At 42.1% G+C, this 15,659-nt stretch overlaps 2 protein-coding genes across 2 annotated transcripts in view; one reads left to right on the top strand and one right to left on the bottom strand.

Annotated features, from left to right (window-relative positions):
- LOC146625106 (uncharacterized) overlaps window positions 1-15,659 on the bottom strand; it is a 126,688-nt gene that overhangs the window by 34,050 nt on the left and 76,979 nt on the right. The gene's annotated exons all lie outside the window — the stretch shown is intronic.
- LOC146625112 (DIS3-like exonuclease 1) lies at window positions 4,565-15,340 on the top strand. Its single transcript, XM_085362668.1, has 9 exons — window positions 4,565-4,806; window positions 6,823-6,915; window positions 6,998-7,286; window positions 9,719-9,954; window positions 11,139-11,293; window positions 11,469-11,647; window positions 11,738-11,883; window positions 12,547-12,718; window positions 14,288-15,340. The coding sequence occupies exons 1-9, from the start codon at window positions 4,568-4,570 to the stop codon at window positions 14,603-14,605; spliced, it is 1,827 nt and encodes a 608-aa protein (XP_085218794.1). The 5' UTR covers window positions 4,565-4,567; the 3' UTR covers window positions 14,606-15,340.

Consider the following 15,659-nt stretch of genomic DNA (forward strand, 5'->3'; position numbering starts at 1 on the left):
TACAACAAAAATGACACTGACCCAGCCAGCATGACTCGTCTGCCTTAAGAAATGTTTAGCAATATTACAAATTGGGTGATATGCCTTAAAGTAGCTTCTCATGTGTTCAGCATTGACCTGTATGCATTTTCCCCTTCTCAACCTCATACCAGTGATACTGAGTGGGGTGAGGGAGGAGTAGCTGTCTCTCATTTTTATAGATCCCATACTGGCCCATCAGGCCATTGATGGCAGAACTAGCTTTTCTGTTCCACTACTGGCCATGACCATTGCCTTTGAACATTGACTTGGCGTGATTTTTTTCTTCCACATCCCAAATGGTCAGCACTCTGGGCGTGGCACACGAGTGGCTGATTTAAAATGAAGCAGGTCTCTCTCTGAGAGTCATTGTGAACATTCAGAATGCTAGATCACTTTCTACATGCTCATTTTATGAAGTATTTGAGAGATTCCTTATCTATACTCTGTTTAGGGATGGGTATCGTTTAGGTTTTATCCGATACCGGTACTTTTGAAACTGTGCGGGTGCTTAAATGGTGCTCTAACCGTTGCTTCCTTCTCTCACCCCAACCGGTCGCAGCAGATGGCCCCGCCCCTCCCTGAGCCTGGTTCTGCTGGAGGTTTCTTCCTGTTAAACAGGAGTTTTTCCTTCCCACTGTTGCCAAAGTGCTGCTCATAGGGGGTCATATGATTGTTGGGTTTTTCTCTGTATCTATGAAGCGCCTTGAGGCGACTTTTGTTGTGATTTGGTGCTATATAAATAAAATTGAATTGAATTGAATTGCTTAAAGAATGGAGAACACAAACTTTGTCCAAAAACCTCTTATGTTTTTATTTTTAGCAGTCTCTTTTTTCTGCAAAATGATAACCAAGTTAGCCTTTTCTTTTGATACAACATACCTACTTTGTTTGGAACCGGTGAATAATGGAAAACATGTTTAGCTGTTTGTTTTTTTTTGTAAAAAGATAACGGTGTTAGCTTTTTCTGCAGCTACAGGGCATGTATGGTATCACTCTATCAAACAAGAAGACAGTCGCATGTAACTACGACGGTGTTTGCTAGTTCACCTTACATGCATTAATGTAATAACGTGGTTAGCCTACTCAACGTAAATTACACATGAACAACATTAAGCTCCTCACGCAGAGAAGAACGGTTGCTGCTGCATCATCATCCGTCTGCTACACTGGCAGGGCTAGGGGCCAGGACTCTCCTCTTCGGGTTTTTGGGGGATGTTGCTAACTCCAGGTCCAATAACAGGCAACCCACCCGCAGCAGATGTGCTCGGTGTGAAGTCTCGCAGCAAGCTATCAAATACGATGCATTTCTCTGCTTTTAAAAAAACGCTATTGCGTTGCCAGGTCTTTCATTGGATTCGAGGTGTTACTTCCTTTGCACAGTATCACAGTATCACCTTAAAGCACTTGTTGCTGCTGAGTTTGCATATTTTGCTGTGAAGTACAGCCAGACTTTTGACCGCTTTGCCTTGGACATTTAATCTGTAGCTCTGCTCTCAAAGAACATACGTACCTGGACCCGCCTACTATCCTCGGAAACGTAAAATGATTGGCTAGAATCCAAAGTGTATGACATCTCAAGAAAAAAAAAAGCCACCCGTATCCGGTATACCCGCACCCAATGTTCCCTCTAATTTTTCATGTGTCTGAGCGAACACAGAAACTCCCTGAGCGATCCCTTGGACCACTGTGAGCAACAGCAGACGTGTGCACTGTGGTGACGCCAGCATTGAATCCATGCAAGTTACATGGTTTATTAAAATAATAAAATTACAGCATTTACATTTATGTTAGACTACTTTTAATTAACTATTTTAGCCCACTTACAATGAAAATTTAAAAAAACAAAACAAAAAAATCTTGTTCATGACCTGTGTAGCATGTTAACACTATTGGAAGTAAAAATAACTTGAACTCCAATTTTGAAAACACAAGTTTCTTTTGTTTTTTTTTCATAAAGCTCTGACTTGTATTATGAGTCTGTGGTCTGGGAGAGAGTCTGTAACTCTGTCTGCAAAATACAGTAAATAATGACCAATGTTGGGTAATTAATTATATAGTTACTTCTTCAAAAAAGTAACTGAGTTATGCAAACAACAAAGTTTTTTGCAGCTGTTTACCTAAAAATGCAGCCAAGGCGTTTTTTTAAATAAACATTTTAAATTATTTAGAGAACAATCATCAAATTGCATCAAATCTGATGCCACACAAATTATTTGTGCCACTCCAAAAATAATTTCTGTCAACTATGAGATGAAGGAGAACAACAGCCTGATACCTGCAGGCCTGACAGCAGCAGATGTGTCACTGCTGTAACACCTGTAACACTCAGCAGTCGCCTCATTGTTCTGACACACACTAAACGTCGCCACGCCGCTTTGCTCGCTAAAACACCGGTGTCGGCACATAAGGACGCTGTCAGAGCCTGTCAACGACATTGATTAGCTGCGTATATACGAATGTGAATCGCATTACTGGCTGGATCCCATACGGGAGCAGCCAGTCACTGACTAACACTGCAAAACAGACTTGTTAAAGTATTGATTTTAATTTCAATTCAGGTTAGATTTTTTTTTTTGTGCGCAACGCAGATTTTCTGTGCGCAGAGACCGTGCCAGCAGTGCGCAATTGTGCACACACACAGCTTCGAGGGAACATTGCCGGTACCCATTCCTAACTCTGTTCCACATGTGTTATGTTTCCTTCAGGATTAGCTAAATAAGAGAGGATTATTTTCCATTTATTAAACTGCATTTAGCTACTCTTTCGTATCACATTTACTTTGGGAATGCACCAATTGGTCCACATCCTGTTTATGCAGGGCCCACTTTTAAACGGTAAATTGCTGAAAATGTAGCCATATATAGCGCTTTTCTGTGTCTTGCACTCCTTTGCATAGATTGAAGCATCTGTGTGTTCCTGTTTTGTTGAGTGTATCTGTCTGTGTGGCTGTTGAAGGCTACTGAGAGTGTGACCTTCACAGTTCACCAGAGGACCATCTATTACATTTGTTAGGTTATGCGTTTTTGATATTATTGCATCCTCACTGGCACACTCAGTCCTTAGTGTGGGCTTACCCTGCTCCATACCTTGTTAAGGATAAAGAACTTACAACCTGGAAGTAGATTATATCTCCCATAGTGAGATACAGAGAATGGTTGCTTACCAGGGTAACTCTGGTTTTCTGAAACCCAGGTGATGTTTGGTTTTCACCTCCAAACAATCGCAGTCAGAGATCAGGTGAAAGAGGAAAGAGCAGAGAGCGTCAAAATAAAAGGGAAATTATGGGAGCAAACACCAGAGTTTAACAATTGTTCATCACTAAATACAGTACAGATATTTTAATAAGGAGAGGTTATTTGAAAGAATGAAATTGATTTACTGATGAACAGAATTTAAACAGGTGATTTGCCGTTAGACTCAGATGGCCTATCTCAGCGGAACAGAACCCCGTCTGTGAAAAGGATTAGAGCAGGAGCCCCGAGAGCCTGGAAGCTGGTGGTGGAATGGTTGAATGGAGCATGAGTGATGAGATGAGGCGTGTACAAGGAAGAATAACCGAGGACACAGCATGAATGCTGATTGGCCTGGAGAAGGTGATTGGACTAGACCACTTCAGGAACGCCTTTAGCCACACCTCACCAGGTGTAGACAATCGGCAGTTAAACCTAGGCAACACCTGAAGACAACTGCATTTCCACTGTAAGGAGTGTAAGGGTTGCAATGGGCTGTAACAAAGGACAAGCACAGATGAGTCCACTATCATAGACTGGAACATCATTCATAACTTTTTATGTTATAAAGGGGGTGGCAGTAGAGCTTCTGTGATTGGTCACATCAGAGAGTGCTTGGTTATCAGAGAGTTACCATAGTAACCAAAGGTTTTAAAGATTGCAATATAGCTATTGTTGTCCAGAGGGGCCGATGGTGCGATATGGCAGCCTCGCTTCTGTCAGTCTGCCCCAGGGCAGCTGTGGCTACAACTGTAGCTGCCTCCACCAGTGTGTGAATGTGAGAGTGAATGAATAGTGGCATTGTAAAGCGCTTTGGGTGCCTTGGAAAGCGCTATATAAATCCAATCCATTATTATTATTATTATTATTATTATTATTATTATTATTATTATTATTATCAAATCAACAAAATATTAAAGAATCATTAAATATGTGGAATAGTTCATTCTTTCCTTTTTTCATCAGTGGTTTACACACTGGCTTGCAGGCAAAATGTCACTGGTTCGATTGCAACCGGAGATACAAATCAGGGTTGTGCCTGGAAGGGCATCTGGTATAAAACTCTGCCGTATCAAAAGATGCTGAGCTATCAGGTGTGGTGACCCCTTGTGACAAGGGAGCAACTGAAAGTGAAACACTGTTTTGCTTTGTCTTTGTGTAAAGTGTCCTTGAGTGTTTTGAAAGGCGCTTAATAAAATGTATTATTATTATTATTATTATTAATGTTTTGTATAGAATCATAACAAAATGTGAAAAGTTCAAAAGACTATGCGGCTGTTTAGCTGTGCCTGTCCATCTGCCATCAGCTGAGAGAGATGCCGGTCAACTCTCTGGAGAAGCCGTGGACGGTAGACCCCTCTGAGGTGGCAGAGCGGCGGGATCTTAGGGACAGTCGCCTGGTGTTCAGCATCGATCCACGCGGCTGTGAAGATGTAGACGACACGCTGTCTGTACACAAGCTCCCCAACAGAAGGCTGGAGCTGGGAGTTCACATTGCTGATGTCACTCACTTTGTCAAAGAGGGTTCGCTCACAGACTTGGAGGCACGTTCAAGGTGAGGAACTGGTTGGAGTGGTTGGGTAGAGTAGGTGGGATATAAAAGGATAAAAGAAAATTACAGCATCTTGCATAAGTGTTCAGAGGAACTTTCAGAAGTACAAAGAGGCAAGAAAGTTGTTGCCTGAATTAATGTTGCATCAGCAGCATGCCTTGTAGCGCAATTATAAATAACACAGAGGGCCACCTTAAATAAGGCTCGTGTCTGATGTGAAGCATTAAGCCTTAAATGTCTATCATTTAATCACATGTAGAAGGACTTCACAGGGTCCATGATGGCTTTGAAAGTATCACTGGCACCAGGAATTGAACCAATGGTCAGCACGTTGTTGGTTCAATCCCTGGTGCCTTCGGGCTTCATGTTAAAGTCACCTTGCACAAAATACTTAACCCCCAAATTTCCCTGGATGCATCCGTTAGTGTGAGTGTGCATGTGAGAGAAAATGCTTAAAGGTATAGACTAACGCGCTGTATGAATATGTGTGCGAATGGACGAATGCTGGTCGTGCTAAAAGGTGGTTGGGGTTCTCACAGTAGAGAACTGCTACACACAGAACACAGTGGTCCATGTTGTTACGAAGAACTTGTGCTCATTTTGAGTACGATGCCATTAACAGGACAGGGGAATGTTTCCGCTGTGGGAAAGCCTGAGTGATTTTCACTGTGGCCTTCATAAACATATATTACTACGGGACATGGCAGCCATACTTGTACACAACATTCAACCAGAAGGTCATGCAGCAAAAAAAGGAAAAATGAGTCCGCTTCCAACTAAATTAGTTTTATTCTACTGAGTGGTAGAAGTAAAGAACAGTGTGTCACACATCATTTGTTTTCAGATCCCCTTTGTACAGTTACGGGTGTCAGGAAAACACCGGAGGTCACATGATGGCATGTGACCTTGAGTACCTGATGTTAATGGTTTGTCTATAATTGGCTTTCAGTGCATCTTATTAATAAAGAGGATGATGATACAAGACAGTTGAACCACAGTAATAGAACAAGAAGATATTCATCTGTGTTTATGTCCAGATATATGCACATGTTCTGATTTATTTATTTATTTTGTGCTGTATTGTACAAATGAATAAAACTGAGTTTAAAATATCTGCAGTAAATGAAGTGAAGGTCGGGGCTGCAAAAGTAATGCTTGCACTTGATCTCCACAAATTTTCCTTCCTGGGAACATGCAGCGATGACACCATGTGACAGGGAAGCAGCCCAAAAAAATTTGTGTCACAGCTGAACGGCCGACAAATCTGCAGCAAATGCATTCTGCTGTCATCTCGGTGTAATCTCGCTATAATCCAAAATCTCTACGGAATTCTTTCAGCACCTTGTTGAGTCTTGGAAGTGAAGAAAGGAGTGTTCAGAAGGCAGAAGTGTCTAACCCAGTGCTAATAAAATGTATCTGATAAAGTGTAGTCTGCAGATAAATTAGTAAGAAGGTCCATGAAGTGCATGTCGTTTTTTAAAGGCAGCAGCAGCAGCAGCAGCATGTACAGAAGATGATTGAGAGCCGAGTGAGGAGAGAAACTCCGTGTAGACTGTTAACAACGTGCACTTATAAAATAATACTGAAATTTTACTATATATTTTTTATGTTGTGATTTTTAATGTAGTTTTGGTCCTCTGCTTTCTCTCTGACTTACTCTAAAATTCCATTTTACATTTCATAGCTGTCCACAAAGCAGCGTGCAGATCACCCACCTGTCCAGCTCGCCTCCACACTTTAAAGAAGTAAATTAAAATCTCATGATTGTGGTTTGAAGCCTTAAATTCTATTTCAGAAAATGGGGAATATTTATTAAATCATAAGAAAAACATTTTGCTTATTTATTTCATCCTTCCTGACTTATTAATAAACAGAAGGATGAAAATGACAAAGGTGGAACAAACTCTGAATATTTAGTACTTATTTTCAAATTATGTCTCACTTTTGATTAGAAAGAAGATGATAAAGCTGCTGCTTTGATCTCATTGCCTTTTTATATTTATTATGTCACTTCTTAAGGGCTACAACCTACTACCTGGCAGACCGCAGGTACGACATGCTGCCTGCTATTCTCAGCGCAGACCTTTGCTCACTGCTGGGAGGTGCTGACAGGTTAGTAGACTTCCCATCACACGTTTCATTTTCATATGCTTAAAATGCATGCTAGTTGTGTAACTGACACTTTCAAATTCAGGTATGCAATGAGCGTGCTTTGGGAGCTTGACGCAGAATCCCTTGAAGTCCAAGAGGTCTGGTATGGTCGTACACTCATCCGCTCCTCCTATCAGCTCCACTACGAGCTGGCTCAGGCGCTCCTCAACGGAGAACAGGTTGAGGTAGCGGAACTGGCCAACCTGGGTCCTCAGGAAAAGGGTTCTAAGCTAGCTCAACTCACTGAGGCACTTGAGATGCTCACACATGTAGCCAGACATCTTCGGGCAAAGAGGGACAGAGGAGGAGCGCTGGAGCTGGAAGGAGTGGAGGTATGATTGGTTTCTTGTATCTTCATAGAGTATTTTGTGTGTTTTGGTAATGTGTGTACTTAACAGTAAGACTATATAAATAAAGACTGCAAACATTTAAGGTTCATGTTCTTAATTGAAAGCGTAAGCATGTTATAGCTGAGTGTCTAACCCTAACACATCGTCATTACTGACGTCTAACATACGACACAAAATGATTCAATGAATCTGAAGTGAATCAAACAAAGTAAACCGTGCACATAGCTTCAGTGGAGAGAAATCCATTCTGCACATTAAAAACTGGAACCACTATCTTTCTCGCACATTTCAGCTGCAGAAGATTCTCCCTTCTAAGCTTCTGTCTAAGTGAAAGTTTGACTTAACCTCTGTGTTTGGTCATTTTGTCAGATGACATCATGGTTAGAAAATTCAGTATCAGTCACCCCGAAACACTTCATACAGCCGAGGGGAGGAAATCAGGTCAAAAGACACCTGTGGAAAAGGGCCAGGGATTAATGATAACTAATGATTAAATGGAGATTGGTCTATAAACATGTAGTCAGTGATAATGATGACAAAGAGGTGATGATGATGTTCGGCGTCATCATGAGAATCCCCCAGCTGCCACGGTCTATTGCAGCATAACTAAGGGAGGATTCAGGGTCACCTGGTCCAGCCCTAACTATATGCTTTAGCAAAAAGGAAAGTTTGAAGCCTAATCTTAAAAGTAGAGATAGTGTCTGTCTCCTGAATCCAAACTGGAAGCTGGTTCCACAGAAGAGGGGCCTGAAAACTGAAGGCTCTGCCTCCCATTCTACTTTTAAATACTCTAGGAACAACAAGTAGGCCTGCAGAGCGAGAGCGAAGTGCTCTAATAGGGTGATATGGTACTACAAGGTCATTAAGATAAGATGGGGCCTGATTATTTAAGACCTTGTATGTGAGGAGCAGGATTTTGAATTCTGGATTTAACAGGAAGCCAATGAAGGGAATCTGCTCTCTCTTTCTAGTCCCTGTCAGGACTCTTGCTGCAGCATTTTGGATCAGCTGAAGGCTTTTCAGCGAGTTTTTTGGACATCCTGATAATAATGAATTACAGTCGTCCAGCCTGGAAGTAATAAATGCATGAACTAGTTTTTCAGCGTCACTCTGAGACAGGATATTTCTAACTTTAGAGATGTTGCACAAATGGAAGAACGCAGTCTTACATATTTGTTTAATATGTGCATTGAAGGACATGTCCTGGTCAAACATGACTCCAAGGTTCCTCACAGCGTTACTGGAGGCCAAGGTAATGCCATCCAGAGTAAGAATCTGCTTAGATACCATATTTCTAACATGTTCAGGACTCAGTACAATAACTGAATGAATTTAGACGCAGGAGTCTTCCAGGTCTTTATGTTTAGTTTGGTTTTTTGCTGTGTTATTTACAGAATTACAGATGGATACCATATATTTCTTTTCATCGATAATAAATTATAGTACGGTCTAATAAAGACGTTATTTTTAAAATCAGGCGTCTAAGCAGAACACGTTCCTCAGCAGAAAACATTTTATCAGAAAGTCATTTCAGTGAGAATATTGGAATAAAGAAACCAAGCACTCCACTGTGAAACCACTGACAGTTTTCACATTAGATCACAGCCATTTATCTACAGCGGCTGGTCGGCCATCTGTTAAAACCTCATATGGACAATTCCTGTTGTTCTATAAGATGCTCTCTAATAGGATGTCTTGGATTTATTTATTATTCAGTTATTGCATTCCTGTTATGGCTGTACGCACACAGAATATTGATATGAAGTAAAAATGATTCTCTCGGGTTGCTTCTGGGATAGTGGAAAAACCAATATATTTCTAAAAGTGTGTTTAATGATTGAGCTGCCACCCAAAAATCAAGTTCTTATCTTGACAAAGCTGGATTATTGACCGCTGGTGAAACATCTGTTGTCCTGAAGGATAAGGACAACAGATGTTTCATCTTGATCTATTATATAAAACGGCCAAAACTGTGTTCAAATCCAAACTTTCTGGCTTCTTTTGGTTCCTGCTGAAGTGCTTTGGGTCCCCTCAGTTCATCCTTAGTCTGAGAAAAGTTTTGTTCTCTCTTTAAGGCACATTTCCTTTGAGCTAACTTAAACTCTGATTGGCTGTCCACTATAAACAAAAAGCATGAACAGCAGATCGGTGGAGTTTCTGTGCCCATGAGCAGAGCTGTGTGCCTGTTAGGGATATGTGTTCTTACTGGTATGATAGAGAGCTGAACGTAGGAAAGACAGTAGACTGTTTTCAGGTTGAGATTCATTCACATTTGGTTCTCCGTGCAGCATTTGTTCCGGTGGAATGGTGCATGTTCAACTGAGTTAAAGTAAACTGTAGTAAAATGTGGCCCACTGATGCATTTTCATATTCTTTTTCATTGAAGTCACGTTAGAAGCATTTTCCCTTTTCAGGTGGGTGCCCAGCTGGATGAGGAGAGGAACATTACGGCCCTGGTCCCTCGTCAGCCCCTGGAGGTCCATGAGACCGTGGCAGAGTGCATGATTTACGCCAACCACTGGGTGGCCCGCAAGATCCAGGAAGCTTTCCCCAACCAGGCCCTTCTAAGGTGTCACCCACCACCACAACAGGAGCTATTCAACCAGCTGGTGGACACTGCAAAGGCCAAAGGTTTCACCATTGACACCAGGTAATGTTTTTGACTGTTCAGTATAGAAACTGAGGAAATGCATATTGTAGTCCAACGCACATCATGTTCAGACACACAAGTGTGTGAACCTGAAATGTTTGATAACACGGGGACACACTCAGGTGTCACATGAGCAGTCAGACAAGAAGAAGACATGTTCCTTCAGCTCAGGTTGAGGTTGAAGCCAAATATGCTTCCAAACCAAAGACTAGAACATATGATGAAGCATATCTTGCCTTTGGCTTCAGCTTCACAACAGCTGTCGTGGCAAGGTCGGTCTCCCCGACAGAATTAGTTTCCCCTGCGTCGGGAGCACACGCTGGGCTGTCCAAATCACGGACAAACAGGATCCCACATTCTTGATTTTCAGTTCACAAACACTTCTTATAACGACTAACTACTCCTGAAACTTTGGAGGTTTTAGCTCTTTACACAGTAAAGTTACAGGATAAATATAATTATCAGGCAAAATGTCCTTCGTTTGTTAAAATAATCCCGTCTGATACCACGAGAGGACAATAAATATTTCATTTTCTGTTGTAACCCTTAAACTGAATGGTAATGTAACGACACTCAGGTTTCACTTTTTTACAAAACTAAAACATCACTACTTCCACGTCTGACTGTTTGTAATGGAGGCGGCGTAACCTGGATCCACACTCCGTGCCCAGCGAACGCTCGCCACGCAGGGGGAACACATGCTGTCGGCGATGCCGACCTCGGCACAACGCTGATCCTGCCGCAGTTTGTTCCCCGGTTCAAATCCCGGACAAACAGGATCCCACAGCTGTTTATGCTTTTAAACCCGTTTTGCACAGAGAGCAGTGTTGAATATTCTCACACGGGAACAAAACAAACAACTCAAATAATTAAAGATGGTTTGTTTTTCTGTTTTTTAAAAGAGGCAGTGATTTATTTAATTACAACCTGTAATCTATTACAGTTAACTTTTATTTGTTTAACTGTTTACAAAAGGTCTGAGGATCTGAGGCGTGGAATGAACTGCAATGGAGTTTGAAAACAAAATATGAATGTGCGGTTGGAGGATTGTGGGGGGGGGGGGGTTAAACCAACAGCAGAACCGGTCCCAGGACAAGAGACATGGTGATGCAAGTAGCTTTGTGTCACTGACTGCTGAGATGAGAGGCCTCACTCATCCCTGGTTTCTGGCTCTGTTCCTTCAGGTCCAACAAGGCTTTAGCTGCCTCACTGGACCGAGCTGTGGACCCACAGGACCCCTTGGTGAACAGGTTGTTCAGAATGATGGCCACCACTGCTATGTCACAGGCTCTGTACTTCTCCACTGGTGCTCATCCTCAAGACCAATACTACCATTATGGTACGATACCGCTGCACAGCTTTTATTGGCTGCACTAGAGTTTCAGTGTGACTGTGGGTCAGTCCATCCATCACACGTCTGCACACACTTGTCCAACGTCTGTTGTTTGTGAAGAATTATTCGACTGAGAACTAGAAAGAAGGCTAACGTGCTGATATTTGCTTCGTTGTCGTAGGTCTGGCTCTGGATCGCTACACACACTTTACCTCACCCATCCGTCGGTACGCAGACATTGTCGTGCACCGCCTTCTTACCGCAGCCCTGCACATGCAGAGGGGCGTTGTATCTGGTAAAGCACCAGCCAGTAACAAAGAAGTGGAGGAAATGGCTCACCATGTCAACAGCAAGAACAGGGTCAGGGGTGTTTTATTGTTTGTGTTTTTCAATGATTCACCTCTTACTCTATTAACAGAAGCTGTGCTGACGTCTGTGTTTCATTTGCAGGCAGCACAGGCAGCCCAAATGCGATCCACAGCACTGTTTCAGTGTCTGTTTTTCAGAGAACGAGACCCTCAGACAGACCCGTGCTGTGTGGCTGACGCTGTTGTCTACTCCATTCGAGACAACGGTGTCTTGGTGTTTATCCCAGAGTAAGAACCTTCAGTCCTGTGTTTTGTTCTGCAGTTTTCTTCTTTTCCTTTGTTTAATGGAGCTGTACAGCAGCTCACAGACGGCCAACCACTCGTGTATTTTTAATAGACGAATTCAAAGTTTATGACAATGAATGAATTTGTTGGAAGATGTAATTGCACGCTAATCAATGTATATTTAACAGTATACACGCTAGTTTTATTTTCTCTTAAAAAACCTCAAAATGAGTTTTAAATTGTATAAATTTACTAAACTAATTCCTTAAACATTTATTGTGAGCAGGGAAAATCGGCTAAAACCCCGAATCTTTTCTCTACCAGGCTTTAAATAAGTTAATTGCATTGCTGAAGTTGAGTCTGTGGGGAGGGACGGTGCTTTGGAGCCAGCCTTGTGTTTGTGGCACTTCTACGTTAGCTTAGCTAACCTCTGGAGGTTGCTGCTTGTTTATTGCAAGGAAAGTGTAATTTAATAACATCAGTGTTCTCCATGCTTGTGGTGTTACAGGGATATGCAATATTAACAGTTTATTAAAATGTAACCTGTGGTCATTTTGAGAAGGCTGTAGAATCCATGTAATGATTAAAATCACAGGGCGCAAAGCAGGTTGAGTAATATCACTGAGTAAGTAAGGCTGCCTCTGACCACAGCCATGTTGTTCACAGGTATGGTGTGAGGGGGCCTGTGTATCTGAAGAACAAAGAGGGCCTGGTGGTGGTAGCGGGACAGGACGGCAGCTGTGATTGGCAGGGTGGCACTGTGCGAAAATACCCGGACCGCATTACCACCACCTCCAGCTGTGGCACCTCCACCTTCAAACTGTTTGACCACATCACCGTAAGTCACAGAAAACGCTAATCAATCATTTTAGAAGGTTTCCAGCAATGCAGCGCCTAAAGGCGACGATTCCAAATATATATGCATGAGTGTATATGAATCACAGGTTCATACGACTACTGGATCTTTTGTGGTCCAACATTAAGAGACGTTTTATGATCTTGTTGTGATAAAGTGTTGTGTGGTTGCTGCTTTGTTAGCTAATCTCAAGGTAACAAAACGTCAGTAAGATGAATGAGACGAAAATGATTCCTGAAAATAAATCATTTAAAGTTATTCAGTTTATTGTTTTTAAATATTATATGAAAACAAAAACATAAGTGTGGGGGGGGGGGAGGCTCTCCTCCAAGACAAGAAATGTAATGCTTCCAGTTTGTGGCGTTTCTACACAAACCTTTTTGTAAAGGGAGATAAAAAATGACAGTGGGCGGTAATTGTTTTCACATAAACGCCTTTAAACGCTGCACGGTCGCACTCTCTCTCTCGCACTCGATAAATGATCCATTGTTGCTCTGCACACGTTTGTTACCACAAACGTCGCATGCACTTATGTCATTGTCATGAGACACTCTTGCAAACAAACTCACGGTTTAGTAACACAGTAGAGCAGCGTGTTTACGGGACAGTAACAGTAATCTAATTACCTTTTTTGCAACAGTAATCCCTTACTTTACTCGTTACTTGAAAAAAGTAATCTAATTATGCGTTGCTGCCCATCACTGGCGTCAAGTTATATTAAGTTCAGGCATGTTACACACGATGATTGTGAGGAATAAGTGCATGTGATTTAAGCAAAAAGAGCAGGAAACATTACCCTAAGGTTAGCTAACAAAAAGAAACTGAAGTAACGGTGTGTTATTCTCACATCTTTGGCTTTAAGACATGAAAAAGTGACAGAGTACTGCTGCTTCCACTGTTATCAACATCTTTTCTTTCTTTCATGGACTTATCCTGGGGTCATAAATGTCAAAGGGCAAAGGCAATGCTAACAACATAGCTTACTGATGGATGATGATGGATGACACATGTGGCCAAAACAAGATAGAAAGAAACATTAGCCCAAACACAAGTTGTCCACCACAGCATTGACTGCTGTCAAGCTATGATCATATCAAACAAAGAGATGATGATGATATTCAACAAACAAATCAACAAAACAACAACCTCACTGTGACACTTGACCGAGGTCACAGTGTTAATGAATGTTTTTCTCCCCCTCTGCTCCAGTCTCCATGTCGTGTGAATGTTAGAAAGCACAGTAAAGAAAGTTCGTGTACGGATGGATGAACGTTTGTTACATTGGATACGTGTGTGTAACATACGTATCCAATTTATCCTATTTATGAACAAAATTGTGGCACAGTCGGAAACTTCTCCACTCTACACCACTGTCTACTTAGCTGTGACGCTGCGCACAGTGCTGAGAGGACTGCTGTTATATATTACGTCACAAACCTTAAGTGGGCCTGTCTTTGCATAGCATTCCATTAGACTATTTTCAGTAGGTGCCATTACTGTGTAGTGATCGAACTGAGGAATACTGTGACTTACGTTCTCTGCTCTCTTCAGGTTCGTATTTCTGTCCACTCTTCAACTTGCCACGCTGACCGTCTAAACCTCGAGGTCATCAGCAACAAGCCTCACCACAGTGCCAAGTCCCAGCAGCCCAGCCCTCAGGGCCGCAGTCAGCTGGTCAAAGAGGTGGTGCGTCAGAATGAAGAGGCGCTGGCTCAGGAGAAGACAGCCCGGCGCCCCAAACTCTCCAAAGAGGAAAGAGAGTTTCGTCAGAGCAAAACTCCCAGTCTGTACTCTATTCTGGAAGAAATCAGAGAGTTGGCTCTGATGGATCTGGAAAGGGCTTCACGCCTCCCGGCAACAACAGCATAGAAACGCTGTAGCCCAGCTTTACCTCCAAGCAGACACTTGTGAGAACTGCACGCTGTGCGCTAACAGAACGGTGATCATTGAAGATCACTCGTGCTGAGTCATCCAGGTCATTCTTGTAGCTCCAGATTGTGTGTGGACAAACCACACGAGTGTGTGAAGTCACAGGAAAGCAAACACAATATTAAGTAAAAACATGTCCCGCCATCTTTTTAGAAACCAGAGTCAAACCGAATCAGTGGATACGTTTTGTAAAAGTTAGTTTTTAAAATCACATCAAGTTAAACTTAGTTGTAAGGAGGATAGGGAACGTGTTAATGCCAGTGAAGTGTCAGCAGTTACTTTGACAAGACCTAGTACTCACTGCAAATGTGGTTCAATCCTGCAGGAAACTAGTCAACTGCAGCAGGTTAAAGAAGTCTGGTAACAAAAGGCTTTTCTCTCAGCACCAGTGATCTCAATATCTCACTGGTGGGATCAATGTCTTGTGTAAATTAAATGTCTTGTGTTATAGAACCATTTTTGGTGAGTTCACACATATTGTACTACCTGTGACCACTTCATACAAAACCCAGCACGAGTATTGTTCTGGAGATGATAAAACGTCCACTCGTCCATTTTCTTCTGCACGTCCTGGAATCTGTCCCAGCTGTCATAGGGTGAGAGGCAGGATACGCCCTGGACAGGTCACCGGACTGATAAAACTTCATGTCACTCATTAGCAGACTTTAAAATAAACCCGTAGAGTAATGAACACACCTGAGGTTGGTTGTGTTGGAAGTGATGTATAAAACTAGGATGTATTTATCTTATAGTTTGTATATCAAGAGCCTGTATAGAAGACACCAACACCAAGGACATTTTTATTGTTTGAACTGGTAAATAATCAGAAGCGTTTTTTGGTTTGTGGATTTTAAGATTGTTTTCTAGAACTACCAACAGAAATATGAACTGTACATAACTATTTCAATATGTGTGCAGTGGCCTGTAATTAAAAATGGTGTTTTCATTAGCGCAGATGGAGCCACTTCATCGTGTTGCGTTTCATGTCCCTGCA

The sequence above is a fragment of the Diplotaxodon limnothrissa genome, linkage group LG9 (genome assembly GCF_057381915.1).
Source record: "Diplotaxodon limnothrissa isolate DT_005_m linkage group LG9, D_limnothrissa_male_GT1.1, whole genome shotgun sequence".
Lineage (NCBI taxonomy): Eukaryota > Metazoa > Chordata > Actinopteri > Cichliformes > Cichlidae > Diplotaxodon > Diplotaxodon limnothrissa.